Here is a 15,109-nt window from a genome sequence, read left to right on the forward strand (position 1 = left end):
TGTTGAATGCCTGGTATAGCAAGTAGCGGCAAAGGAACACAATGTATATTATCCAGGTCAAACTCAAACCCTATAATCTGCATGAATAGTGTTGAATACTTCTCTGGTCACACTTTATGCTCACAAACTAAATTAGTCAAAACCAGCCATTGCACCTTATTCTACCCTATGGTGAATTATGAAATTCTGTGCAGACAAACGTCCAAAAGGGAAGATCAAATCAGGGAATGGAACCTAAATTATTTTCCAATCGTTTCATTCCGATCAGAACCCCGATTTATTTTGTTCCGTTCGTGTTATGACCAGGATAATAAAGTTCTGAGTCAGTTCTAATCCCAAAAAAGTAACTGTTCGTATAGTCAGAGAGGAAGCGAGGCCCAACTCGCTGGAAAATCTGTCTCTCTCCAGCAGGTGGCGTTTTCCCCCCGTATTTTCGCCCACTAAGCAAGGTTTTTGGTTGGAAGTCAATAAAATAGTGTCTAATTTGGTCAACAAAAATTTGCTACGTGAGTTTTTTTTGGTCTAATAGAAGTTTCATAATGCTTAACTTGTTATGAATGTACACGTGACATCCTGGCAATTTTGAGAAAATAAACCCTATCGGAGATGTCTAGAGATGACTACACATACAGTATTCATGGCATGAGGCTAGTAGCATAGCATCTCTCTCCATTGAATACAGACTGTTGATGTCAACAACCCTCATCGAATAATCAAAAAAGTATTATAATAAGGAGTTCATGTATCCACCAACCCAAAGAAAGGATAAGCAGAAGCTAGACAGCCAGCCGTGCCGCTTTGTGGACAATGACTCCTATTGTTAGGGCAGAGACATGTATCTTGTCAGTATACCCATACTCTTTGGTATAGTTCCTTTTCGTTCATTTGTACTGCATGAAATCAACAGTTTTTACATTTAGCTCATTAAGGCTGCATTCACACAGGCAGCCCAACTCTGATTTTTTTTCTTCCACTAACTGGTCTTTTGACCAATCAGATCCACTCTGAAAAAGAGCTGACATGAACGGATCTGATGTGATTGGTCAAAAGACCAATTAGTGGAAAAAATATCAGAATTGGGCTGCGTTTAAACGCAACCTGATTTACTCCACCAACTAGGGTAGATAGAGCAGCTTGCTATGGAACAGATAAACTAGTTTTTTACATGTTTGATGGACAGATAAGCGCAGGCCATAGAAGCTACTATAATATCACAGGTGGGGATAGAGCGAGAGAGAGAGTGGGGTGGACATGGAGCACTGAGCAGCCTTGAAGCACTGAGCAACATGACAAAAAAGTGTTCCTTGAAACAGTTCCAACCTCTGTATCAAATTTTGATACATCTTTGTATTCTATATTCTCTCCATTTCGTTTTTTATTTAATTTTTCACTTATTGTTATCCATCCACAGATTTGTCACTGAATTAACTGTAAACCCATGTGACGATGACTGTAAACTATTAGAGGATGAGTTCCAACACTTACCTGCATGTTCAAAGGTGGGTGGGTGCCTTTAGCTTTGCTATATACACTACCGGTCAAAAGTTTTAGAACACCTACTCATTCAAGGGTTTTTCTTTATTTTACTATTTTCTCCACCTTACAGTGAAATACTTACTTACAAACCCTTAACTTCTTTGGGACTGGTGGGCAGTATTGAGTAGCTTGGATGAATAAGGTGCCCAGAGTAAACTGCCTGCTACTCAGGCCCAGTTGCTAATATATGCATATTCAGGATGGATAGAAAACATCCTGAAGTTTCTAAAACTGTTTGAATGCTGTCTGTGAGTATAACAGAACTCATATGGCAGGCACAAACCTGAGAAAAAATCCAACCAGGAGGTGGGAAATCTGAGGTTTGTAGTATTTCAAGTCATTGCCTATTGAATATACAGTGTTTATGCGGTCATGTTGCACTTCCTAATGCTTCCACTAGATGTCAACAGCCTTTAGAACCTTGTTTGAGGCTTCTACTGTGAAGGAGGGAGCTGTTTGAGCTGATTGAGTCAGGGGTCTGCTAGAGTGGCATGAGCTGATCACGCGTGCTCACGTGAGTTAGCTGCGTTCCATTGCATTTCTACAGTCAAAGGAATTCTCCGGTTGACACATTATTGAAGATTTATGATAAAAACATCCTAAAGATTGATTCTATACTTCGTTTGACATGTTTCTAAGAACTGTAATATGACTTTCATCTGAACTTTCACCTGGACTTGGATTGTGTACTAAACGCGCGAACAAAAAGGAGGTATTTATCAAACAAAACAAACATTTATTGTGGAACTGGGATTCCTGGGAGTGCATTCTGATGAAGGTCATCAAAGGTAAGTGAATATTTATAATGCTATTTCTGACTTCTGTTGACTCCACAACATGGCGGGTATCTGCATGGCTTGTTTTTGTGTCTGAGCGCGTACTCAGATTATTGCATGGTTCGCTTTTTCCGTAAAGTTTTTTAAAAATTTGACACAGCGGTTGCTCAGCAGTTGCGGTTGCAGTTGCGACACAGCGGTTGCTCAACTGCTGAGCAGTTGCTATACCAGGCAGTGATGCAACCCGTCAGGATGCTGTAGAACCTTTTGAGGATCTGAGGACCCGTGCCAAATCTTTTCAGTCTCATGAGGGGGAATAGGCTTTGTCATGCCCTCTTCACAACTGTCTTGGTGTGCTTGGACCATGTTAGTTTGTTGGTGATGTGGACGCCAAGAAACTTGAAGCTCTCAGCCTGCACCACTACAGCCCCGTCGATGAGAATGGGGGCGTGCTCGGCCCTCCTTTTCCTGTAGACCACAATCATCTCCTTTGTCTTGATCACTTTGAGGGAGAGATTGTTGACCTTGCACTATAGTGTCAGGTCTCTGACCTCCTCCCTATAGGCTGTCTCGTCGTTGTCGGTGATCAGACCTACCACTTTTGTGTCATTGGCAAAATGAATGATGGTGTTGGAGTCGTGCCTGGCCGTGCAGTCATGAGTGAATAGGGATTACAGGAGGGGACTGAGCTCACACCCGAGGGGCACCTGTGTTGAGGATCAGCGTGGCAGATGTGTTGTTACCTACCCTTAACAACTGGGGGCGACCTGTCAGGAAGTCCAGGATCCAGTTGCAGAGGGAGGTGTTTAGTCCCAGGGTCCCTAGCTTAGTGATGAGCTTTGAGGGCACTATGGTGTTGAACGCTGAGCTGTAGTCAATGAATAGCATTCTCACATAGGTGTTCCTTTTGTCCAGGTATGAAAAGGCAGTGTGGAGTGCAATAGACATTGCATCATCTGTGGATTTTTATTTAACCAGGCAAGGCAGTTAAGAACAAATTCTTATTTATATTGACGGCCTACCCTGGCCAAACCTGGATGACGCTGGGCCAATTGTGCGCCGTCCTATGAGACCCCCAAATTTGGATTTGATTCAGCCTGGATTCTACCTAGGGACTGTAGTGACGACCTCTTGCAGATGCAGTGCCTTAGATCGCTGCGCCACTCGGGAGCCCTGGATCTGTTGGGGCGGCATGCAAATTGGAGTGGGTGTTGGGGCGGCATGCAAATTGGAGTGGGTCTAGGGTTTCTCGGATAATGACGTTGATGTGAGCCATGACCAGCTTTTCATGGCTACAGATGTGAGTATTATGGGTCTGTAATCATTTATGCAGGTTACCTTAGTGTTCTTAGGCACAGGGACTATGGTGATCTGCTTGAAAGATGTTGGTATTACAGACACATCTAGAAGAAAACGAAATGCACACCTATTAAGACGAGGTGCTGGCTAGCGGAGTAGAAAACTTGAAAATAAAAGAGAGACGTATTACAGACTCAGACAGGGAGAGGTTGAAAATGGCAGTAAAGACACTTGCCAGTTGGTCAGCGCATGCTCGGAGTACACGTCCTGGTAATCTGTCTGGCCCTGCGACCTTATGAATGTTGACCTGTTAAAAGGTCTTACTCACATCGGATCCGGAGAGCGTGATCACACAGTTGTCCGGAACAGCTGATGCTCTCGTGCATGTTTCAGTGTTACTTGCCTCGAAGCAATTTAGCTCGTCTGGTAGGCTCATGTCACTGGGCAGCTCTCGGCTGTGCATCCCTTTGTAGTCTGAAATAGTTTGCAAGCCCTACCACATCTGACGAGCGTCAGAGCCAGTGTAGTACGATTCTATCTTAGTCCTGTATTGACGCTTTGCCTGTTTGATGGTTCGTCATAGGACATAGTAGGATTTCTTATACGCTTCCGGGTTTGAGTCCCGCTCCTTGAAAGCGACAGCTCTACCCATTAGCTCAGTGTGGATGTTGCCTGTAATCCATGGCTTCTGGTTGGGGTATGTACGTACAGTCACTGTGGGGACGACGTAATCGATGCACTTATTGATGAAGCCAGTGACTGATGTGGTGTACTCGTCAATGCCATCGAAAGAATCCCGGAACATATTCCAGTCTGTGCTAGTAAAACAGTCCCGTAGCTTAGCATCTGCTTCATCTCACTTCAAAGGGCTCCTTTACTATACTACCCGCCGCACATGTTCTTCAAGCCTCCAAACAGTGGTGAATGAAAAGAGACATATTTTCAACAAATCACCAAAAAGTGTAATGACATTTGGCGATTGTCAATTGGCCAGAATTGATGCGTCATTTGCTGTCTGCATCTGTGTCGGCCACTCATCTCTGCCTTGGCAAAATGTCAATGTTCTGGTCGAACCACATCACATTTTGGAGCCTAGGCTATACCACCTGTTTAAGTCCATTCGCAAATGTTTCATGCCTCTGACATGCGGTAGTGATTAATAATGGTGTAATAGCCTACCGTTTTCTTGAAATGTTGTTTTAATTATTGTAATAGGCTCATGTTTTACCGATATGGCGTACCCCCACTATTTATTTTGACACCGTACCGGACCTCCTTACTTTCACCACTGGGAAAAAGTAAATGAATCCACAAATTGTATATATATTTTAAATGACCACGTTTTAATGAATTTGTTGATATAATTAAAAACATATATTAGAAAACAGTACAGCAGGAAGTAGGCGGGACTTTCATATCAGATAGACGGGTTGGCTGACAACGTCACAAATTATACGGGTGCATTGTTGCCGGAAGCCATGCTTAGTTATAATTCTGAATAGTCAGATGCTGTAGCTAGCAACAATGACATGCAGGGAATCGCAGTTGGCTCATTTCAGCTAGTTTTATCTTGTTCTTGATACCATGTCTTGTTTTGAGGTGTTTTGACTGGTTTCATGTCAATGCTAATATGGCAAAAATGTGCTAGCTAACTAACTGTAACGATGTATTTGTGAAAATGTATTTGTTTTCAATAAACATTTGTATATCTTTCTAAATGTTTAAATGAAAATTTTACAAGCCCACATAACACACTGCTGCTACTGTTTATCTGTCCTGTTGACTAGTCACTTCATTCCTAGTTATATGTACATATCTACCTCAATTACCTCGTTCCCTTCACATCGACTTGATACCTCATGTATATAGTCAAGTTATTGTTACTCATTGTGTATTTACTATTACATTTCTATTATTTATCAATTTTATTTCTACATTGTTGGGAATGGCCCGTAAGTAAGCGTTTCAGTTTTAGTCTACACCTGTTGTTTATTTAACTAGGCAAGTAAATTCTTATTTACAAGGATGGCCTAGGAACAGTGAGTTAACTGCCTTTTTCAGGGGCAGAAAGACAGATTTTTACCTTGACAGCTTGGGGATTGATCTAGCAACCTTTCGGTTATTGGCCCAACGCTATAACCACTAGGCTACCTGCCATTTACAAAGCATGTGAGGAATAAAAATGTATTTGATTGAACTTGTTTGCAAATAATTGGTTAGAGATCTTAAATATCACTTTAATTTGTATCTCCTGTAGCTTCAGAATTGTGTCAAAGTTAGTCCCTGTTTCAGTAACGTCGTGAGTCAACCAAAAACACCCGAATGATTGGCTGACAAATAGTGCCTCAATGCAGGTGATGGCTGCATGGTGCAGTTGGTATGACACAACTGCAGCGACTTGAAGACAACTTCATCAAAGACTGTTAGAGAGGATCAAAACTGTAATGTATCATGAGTAGTTATTTATTAAACAAGGTTCTTTGTAGATCAGTCAGTCGGCATTCGCCTGCACTGTCATTGACAAGCCCATTAACGGCATGCCCTTTGATCACATGGTTTTTGTAAAGTTCATGCAGTCCACATGTAGGCGCAAGTCTGACAATCTTTGTCTCCATAATGCAACACACTTGAGCTGCTCGAACCATAGAGAATGATAGAGGCCTCTAGTGGCCAAAAGTCTGCGTTAGCATGGGAAGCACCATTGAGAGCTTCCACCATCTTAATGTAGTCAACTGGGTGGGACTTCCAACTTTATTGGCTGATCCCTCCTGAAGAAGAAGAAAATGTACTACTTCAAAATGGAGATTGCCTCAATGGCGCTCCCAATGCAGTCACAGACGCTATGATGGCAATGATAAAGATGAGTCCTCTATCTATCTCTATGGCTTGAAGGTGCCCATTGTCTGTGTTTTTCAATGCCAGTTCTGCTTAAGTTTGTCACACAGCTGGCTAGGGCTGGAAGCACCCCCTCCCTTTGTGGAGAAAGGGGAGGAGCATATTACAGTCACTCTCTCACTGATGAACTGTATGTAGCAAGGTGTTTTGACTGTGTGTATGTTTGACTGTGTGTATGCGTGTACCCTTTTCTCCAAGTTAATTGTGATGCAGTAAGTTTTAGCAGTGAGGGGGGAAACAATTATAAAGAATAGGCAGTTTAGTTCTGATTGGGTATGTGCAAGACAGATTTTTAACATGGTGATTCAATCAAATAAATCAACCCCCCCCCCAAAATAAAGTGGTTCGCTAGGGAAAGTGGATATAATCAATTCCAGAAAAACGCACAAACCAGGAGATTAACCAAACAAATTAAATACAGTAGCTAAACAAGAAAACGTGTTAAATCAAATTCCAGACATTTCAGGCATAAACATTTTAATCACATATATATTTTTAAAGACCTCTATTGGTCATTGGTGGAACTACAGTGGCACAAGCAGACATTTTAATTGAAAAAGAGTTCGCCTGCAGACGTGCCAGCGAGACAAAATGTCCGACCTGAAATTAGCTCATGGGATGTGCGAAAATGAGTAAATGTCAGTAAATGTAATTTTTCCCAATGATGAATAAATTTGCATATGTTATTTTGGCTCTGGATGCATATGTTGTACATATAGGTCTACTAAATCACTTTAACCTATGATCAGAACAATTTAGCACTTGAAGCAGTTGAGCATCTTTTTTGTTCAGTCTGGCCTAAAACGAGTCTTACCTTTCTGTTTTTTTTGTTTCTTCCTTTTTCCTTTACGATTTAGATCCTAAATTTGAAGCCACAAAACTAACAAATCACCACTATCTATAGACAATTTGGTTTTTAGACACTTATGTTGCTCTGCTGCTATGAACAACTATAGCTTTTGAACAGTTTAAATGCTTAACAGCTACAAAGAGAGCCCACAGATCACAAGCACTGGAGTTTCAGATGAAACTTTTCTAGGATGTGGCATGAATAAAAAAAATAAAAGAAAGTACAATACATAATTTCCACCAAAGATGTTATACTTTACTATAATTATAAACTGTTTTTAGTATACTTGTGTTGCCACTGTTCTTAAACAGACCCCTCCCACTTATGAATTCCACCCCTGCTCCCTTCATACTTCCCTCACCCTTCCCCCATCAGACAAGACCACACCCCATCCCCCTCTTCTTGCCATGTCAGAAAACAGTCTTTAGCTCTTCCACTATGGCGGTCTTGTGACTAATACTGTCTATTCTCCTAGTAGAGCAGGTGATCAGGTAGTCTGTGAAAGTCTACACAAGTCTTGCATACCCTCAGGCGATCAGGTAGTCTGTGAAAGTTACACAAGTCTTTCATACCCTCACAGATCTAAGAAAATCAAGTTAGAAATGGTTCTGTTCTCTCTTCAACACATATAATTTCCTTCAACTTCTACTTACCTTGTTCAATTAAAAAAAAACTTCATAGACGACAGTATTCATACTGTACTTGATTTTTTTTTAAAGCTACTCCTACCAGCTTTCACGTTGTTTTCTGTCATGGACGACATCTAGTAGGAGGTGCCTAGACTGCTCTCACGCACTCAACCCCCTCCCCTTGACTACGAAGGAGGAGGAGCTGGCAACACAGTGGTGGATGACTGACTGTAGTCGCTGAGAACAGTCTGCATGCACAGGTTTTGTTTTGGTGTTCTTTCAAGCCGGTGTGTCCGCGTCACTATCACGCTCATATTTACGTTTTTTCCCTTGGTTCAGTTTGCGATCCTCTGCACATTATACATCGATGTTGTGAGCGAGGAGCACATTCAGCTCGTGCGGATACCGGCTATTTCGCGGGAAACAGGCAGAATTCAGAAGCATCGGTGAGTTAGCTAGCATGCTAGCTGTCTTAACTGTTTTTACAGATCATTCCAACAGTTTTATTTTTGTCTATTTAAAATGTGTCACTTTCTCTATAAAATAGACGTTTCTTTTTTTTCTGTCATGTTCTTGAACGAGTAAGTGTAAAACATTAGCTTACGATGTAGACTGGTCTTGGCAGGGACATGGACGTGAAAAAAAGTGAGGTGGGGTGAAGGGGGGCGCTAGCTAGCTACGGTTGGCTATTGAGTAGAGAAATACAATTGTTTGTTGGTATATATTTAAAGATATATGTGTGTTTATATATCTACCAAAATATATATATTTAAAAAATGTGTGTGTTTATATACACACAAGCACACATTTAAAATGTGTATATATATATTTTATTTTATTATTATTATTATAATTTTTAAGATTGTGTGATTTTAAATATATATATATTTTATATATATTTTTTTAAGTCTGTCTATACACACTATATATATATATATATATATATATATATATATATATATATATAAAAAATGTGTGTGTGTGTGTATATATCTACCAAAAGATAGTTGCAAATGTAATTAGATTTAGTATTTCTTATGTTTGCTTTGTATCTGGCTGTACATTTTTTGTTGCTGCCCAAAATGTTATGTTTCTTTGAAGACAAAAATGTGCTTTCATCGAAAAACATGTATCAAGTACAAGTGAATGTTGCAAGCCTAGGCAGCTAAAGCGGTTTGTTTCACAGCATAGCTTGTTGGCACACTAACTACCATACTTTATATTATTTGGTGTCATAATTTGGAAATGCACACGCCATCTACAGGTTATAGTCCATCATAACCTAGCCCAGTGATTCTCAATTGATGGGTTGTGACCCAAGGAGGTTTTGTGGGTCGCGGGTGTCTGGAATAAAATAAAATCTTGACTTAAACCAGGTAGAACATGTGTAGTATAGCAACACTATTTTGGTTGATTTTATGGTCTAAAGCCAGTGAGTTTATTAACATTCTTAATCAAGGACATGGGCAAAGTTGTATTTTTGAAAATGAAAGCAGTGGGAATGTTGTTTCCTTGTCATATAATTGCTGCATTTACTATCAATATAGCATAAAAAAATGTTTTCAGATTGTGTTTTGGCAATGCGAATATTGGGTCGCAACTGAGACAACCTGGTTCAATATGGGTCCCGGGGAAAAACCAGTTGAGAACCACTGATCAAGCCTATGTCGATGCACTCAGAATCTAGACAACCCCATTGGTTGAGATGATGTGATCCCCTTCAACCTTGACAACTTCTTTATAACCATGACGGCCACCAAACATTGACAAAGTTGTGAGTGCAAGTCACTGGGGCTATAACAATACATGTTGCTTCTTGCTCTATAAATGAAGCAAGGAATTTGTTTCAAAAGGAATTATCAATGATAGTAAATTAAAAGATGTATAAAATGTTTGCAGGGAAGCATGGAAGAAGCCTATGTAGGATCGGGTGATGCTGGAGGGTGTCAGTTGAGATGTTGCAGTATTACAATGAAAGGGGTTATCTGGCTTAAATCATTTTAGTAATCAGACTGATAGCCTCTTTTCAAGATCAGAATATTTGCAAATATTGTCAAGTTTGTAAATAGCCATCAACCATTTCAGTTTCAAAACTAGCAACCAAACAAAGAGCAAGTAATGTCAAACTACCATGAGATATTGAGACAAAGTATTGGTACAGACACTATGGAAACACAGACACAACATTGAATGACAATCTTTTCTTTTCTTTAGAGCCACTGTATGAGGAGTCTCGCTCTAACATCAGCAATAACATGTAAAATGTATGAGTAGCACATAAATACATTTAGCATATGTCTTAATTCAGCACCAGTAGGAACTTTAGGAAACAACCTTAATGTGACTGCAAAGTATTCCCTGACATTGTTACACATTGGGGATCAAGCACATGGAAAAAACCTAGCTAACAGCAACTATGGTGGCCATTTTGAGTTGCTGCAATAATAAGTGGCACCGTCAGAAAATGTGGCAGCACAGTGTTTGTGTGTGGGGGAGGGGATGGGATAGTGAATAGTTAGCACTCAGCTGCATTAGCCTCCCAGGAAATGCATAATAATTATATATGATAACAACTATATGATAACATTTTAGACAATCTATCACTTTCAAAGTCTTGGGTCCATTTTTGTTCTTGTTGGCTGTGTAGAAGGCATTTTGAATATCTGCTCCCAATGTGCTCTCTATTGCAATTGGAACTTTCTTAGGTCTACGAAAATAGAAATGATGGTGAACAGACACAATTACTTTCCCGAACACGTTTTCATTACATTGGAAAGATTATTATCAGATTACATGTGGGCATAGGCCTAGAATTAGCTTTTCTCCTTCTGTTTCCACACAGTCCTAAAATGAACAGTATTGTAAACTATGTGACTTACATCGAGGGCAGACATCTCTCTTGGAGACATATTTTGTGCTGGAATTGGAATGCTTGTCTCACTGTATGTACTAGCATACGTGAAAGGCTGTTCATGCTTGAAGAAACCTAGTGCACCCCTGGAAGCATCGTTTCAGGTATGCCTAGATGTTTTTTACACATATTGTAATCAGTTTGGAACCACATTGTAGTCTATTAGTGTAACGTAAGGTGTACGTAGAATTACAGAATTAATACGCAATCTCCTTTAACGTGAACTATTTCAAGTTGTTTTTGATAAATATTGAAACACCTATTATTGGTATAGTTTCTTATAAAAAATAATATTTTTGAACGTAAAAAAATGTGTTTTTAATGTTCGAGCATTACTCTCCCCTCTTGTCTTGTTATTTGATCTCAACCCCCCCTGGCTTCTTAAAGTGGTATGGCCCTGGTTTGCTGTACTTTTCCACTCAGTACACAGTCTGTCTGTGAGTGACTGTGTTAGTGAGGGGGAGGGGTGTTCCAACGTCTCCTGTGTAGACCAATCGTTTACTGGATAGTTGTGCGTTTTTGTTTTATATATTTGTTCTATTGGTGCAACTTTCTGTGTGTGTTTTAGGCAAATTTGGGCTTTAAAAATAAGTTATTTCAGGCACATTGGTGAGTTAGTTCATGTTCATTTGTGTAGAGACTTGAGATTGCATTTGTTCTGGGGGGTTTTCAGTTCCCTCGTGTAAAGTAGTTTATTACCTTTAACGTTTCATTGTAAATATGAGTACCAGTAGTTCCAGTTCGTTCACACCAAGTGTGTATGCCCCCTCATCCACTTTAGTCTCCCCTCTGAGGAAGATGGTAAAGTCCTGCTGACAGTTATCCCTCCCCCACTGCTTTTCCAGGCATCCATATGCCTGCGTTTTCGGGGCTAACTGAAAAGGAGGCAGAATTCAGGACAAAAGCTAGGCATTTGCAGTTGTCATAGACTATATTAATATTTTATATTGGCTAGTTAATAGCTATTGGACGATTCCATGCCAGCGGGAGAGAAAAATATTTTTGTTATCTCCGATTGTTTTGGCAATTCTCACATAGAAACTTCATTGGGAGGAAGGATGTTTGACATTTTTTTTTACATTTGTATCACAAATCATATGGTGAAAGTGTACATTTAAGGCCTTTTTTTTAGACCTATACATGTTTCCTGTAAGACTATGATCTATGAACCATACATGATATTTTGGAATGTACACATACTCCATATTTGAGAGAACAATATAAGGAGGAAGATGTTCTCTGGATCATGTACGGTTCACAAATCATCGTGTCTTTACAGAAGGCGTGTATTGGTCTAAAAAGAGTCTAAAATGGCCACTTTAATCAGGATTTTTCTCAAAAATGGTTAGTGATACAAATGTTAAAAGTATTTTCAAACGTCTTTAATCCCAATGAATTTCTCTGTGAGAATTACCCGAAAAATCTGATATACCCTTTGAAATAATACATCATTGTTGAATAATTACCTAATGTTAATAAACCATATGCACATTTCTGTAAGAAAAAATAGGTACGCGTTCTTGTGTCAAGAAGAGACATTGTCGTGTCATCCTAGTTTCAGATAAATAACTTTGTAGAAATGACTGTTGTAAGTTTTTCATAGAAAAACGATAGCATGGCGAGTTTCTCCACATAGACACTTTTGAATTTGGTTAACGAAGATGTTGAGTTTATTTTGGTTAATTTTTCAATCTGGTTCAACAAGACAGTTAACTGTTTGTGGTAGTATTGGACTGTAACGAAACAATCCCTCTTTCACCTTCTGTCAAACCAAGATGTCTGCCTCAAGCGACCTCACCAACCCTGATCAGTCATACCCAACCTGTCTCGGGACCCAGAGTATGATATAGCCTTATAATAATATATACCATTTAGCAGACTTTTATCCAAAGTGATTTACATCAGTGTGTGCATACATTTTAATGTGAATGGCCCTAGAGGGAATCAAACCCACGACCCTGCGACACAAGCGCAGTGCTCCACCAACCGAGCCACACAGGACACTCCTTGATCAACCAGTTTCAGTGAATCGAACAGCCAGTCTATGGATGAACATAACCCAAGGGAGGGACTGACACCAATGCAGCACAAATATGAGAAATGTGCAATCAGTTCTGTGTGGGCAATCAGTAGCAAAGCAAGGAACCCCTGTCTGGCCTGGGAGGAAAACAGTATCCAGATGCTCACTTAATCAGTGCTTTGTTGTACAGTTTAGGCCTTCAAATTTGACAGACATTACAATAATCGGAATACCATTCAGATGCCTGTATTCTGTGATTCCATTAGTTTTTTTGCATCGTGGAAGGTATTTAGTTCAGAAGTATGAAAGCTCTGAATACCAGTTGTGTGCGTAGTATTTGAAAATATGTGTTATGTACTTCATCTCAATCCGGAAATATTTAGGCTAGTGAGGTTGGACCACTTGAAGACTACTTCCAGTTGTGACTGCTGCTGTGAGTCGCTACAGAACAGTCGTGTGGGGGATGGGCAGCATAAAAAACGAGAGCAACATTTCACTCAAGATAGCCTACACTTAACAGGATTTGTGGAGTAACATTTGTGTGAAGGCCTACAGGTCAAGTCTATAACAGAACTATAAGGTGCAGCCACCCCACCCCTGAACGTTTTACCCGTTCATGTGATAGACATCTTTAATGGTACTTTACATAACAGAAATATAGGCCTAACACCAGCATAACATCTTGTACTAGCCTAATCCCATTTGTGGTCAGTTAGCAATGTAGGTTAGTCACTTACATATATTTATATAATATGCCTGTAGGCTAATGTAGGAAACGTATTCCATATATCACTCCTTGTTCTGGATCCCCAGGGCTATTCATGCCAGAATTCTTAAAAACTGAAGGTCGGAGTTAACACTGTAAAGTAGGAAGTAGTATTGAATGATTCTTCCCTTGTCTAAATAACATTGCTTAAACTGGTTTCAGCAGGTTCTAGCTGGTTCCTTTTACACTGCCTCTGGATTGGCTAACAACCTGATTGAGAGAGCAGGGGGAGGAACGTGTTCCCAATGTGATCTTGAGTCAATATTTATGTTCGTCTTTGGTGCTTTGGACATTTCATGAATCATTGATTGTTTTATATCCCAAGGTCATTTAAACAGGTGGTTATTTAAATACTTAAAACATTTTTGTGTATGTGTGTCAAAATGTCTGATGTACAAACTTGAGAGAAATTATGTGTTCATTTTCAGCGAGGAATGCATGAACCAACCTGCATTATGGATGAGAATCAGGCCTAATTATAATTTATAACAATTATTATTCTGCTTCTCACAGGAGTCATTCACATAAAGCCATGAACTGCTATTGAATAAAATACTTCATGGCACTCATTAGACCAGTAAAGAATATTATGTACAGTCTTGCAGATCTATAATAAAAGTGTTCACAGAACCCCCAGGGTGTAATGTAGTGGTATATGTACTGTGTTGCTCGGGTCTAATGATTGCACCACTATCAGTTACTAGTATAGGGCCCTATAAAATCTGCATTGAGGAGAACGAGGTACAGAATTACTGAATCCAGATATTAAAACAGAATTGATCAATATTCAAAAATATATTGAACTTAGTAGGAAATCAACTAAATGTATTGAACTTATTAGAAAATCCATTAAATTGCCCAAATTAATCATAAAACATGAACAAAATCCATCAGTGATTTGTATTTTCCTGCACTTTCTGAAAAGACACAGGAATGTCCCTCTGTGTGTGTGTGTGTGGTGCGTGCATATGTCTACACTTTGTGTAGCAATTAGCAATGGTGCTAATGATAACCTTCTGATAGGGATGGAAAGGCTTTCCTAAAAAAAAACGAAATTAAATGTTAACTACAAAGTAATGGCAAAATGATATTATGATTATTTGCATCAATCCAGTGGCCATTTGTTTTGCACACACTGCAAAACAAGTGCTAGAGAAATGTTGCTAACCAAACAAAGGTATCTTGCTGGTGCATTAAAGGGTAACTACACCCCAAAATCAAAATGTCTTCTATTTTTCTCAGACCTCGAGTAGTATCCTGATGAGGTTTAAGCATTGTTGTGGACAATTATTTTTTTTTTCTATAAATAAATGTGTGATTTTTGAGAGTGAAAACCTGGTTATTCCCCCTAGGGGGGGAACGGAATTTGGGAAAAAACTAAACGAATCGGGCAAAAAAATAAAACATAGGGCCTTATAAAATATGTC

General features: G+C 39.5%; 1 protein-coding gene and 1 long non-coding RNA gene across 3 annotated transcripts in view; one reads left to right on the forward strand and one right to left on the reverse strand.

Moving 5' to 3' along the window:
* Positions 1 to 6,966: 6,966 nt before the first annotated feature.
* On the reverse strand, positions 6,967 to 8,129 carry LOC110485709 (uncharacterized). The gene is made up of 2 exons (XR_002467963.3): positions 8,010 to 8,129; positions 6,967 to 7,900 (listed from the first exon to the last, which is right to left on the reverse strand). It is a non-coding gene; the product is annotated as an uncharacterized LOC110485709 (long non-coding RNA).
* Positions 7,893 to 15,109, forward strand: part of LOC110485708 (activating transcription factor 7-interacting protein 1) — a 61,102-nt gene continuing 53,885 nt past the window's right edge. For both annotated transcript variants that reach the window (XR_016485753.1, XM_021556846.3), the window contains exon 1: positions 7,893 to 8,431. Coding sequence is in view for 1 of the 2 variants with exons in the window: in XM_021556846.3 (XP_021412521.3) it covers positions 8,238 to 8,431 (194 nt within the window). In the remaining variant the exon portion in view is untranslated. The remainder of the gene's footprint in view (positions 8,432 to 15,109) is intronic.

The sequence above is a fragment of the Oncorhynchus mykiss genome, chromosome 13, assembly GCF_057628025.1.
Source record: "Oncorhynchus mykiss isolate SJ-2025 chromosome 13, ASM5762802v1, whole genome shotgun sequence".
In the NCBI taxonomy this organism is placed as follows: Eukaryota; Metazoa; Chordata; class Actinopteri; order Salmoniformes; family Salmonidae; genus Oncorhynchus; species Oncorhynchus mykiss.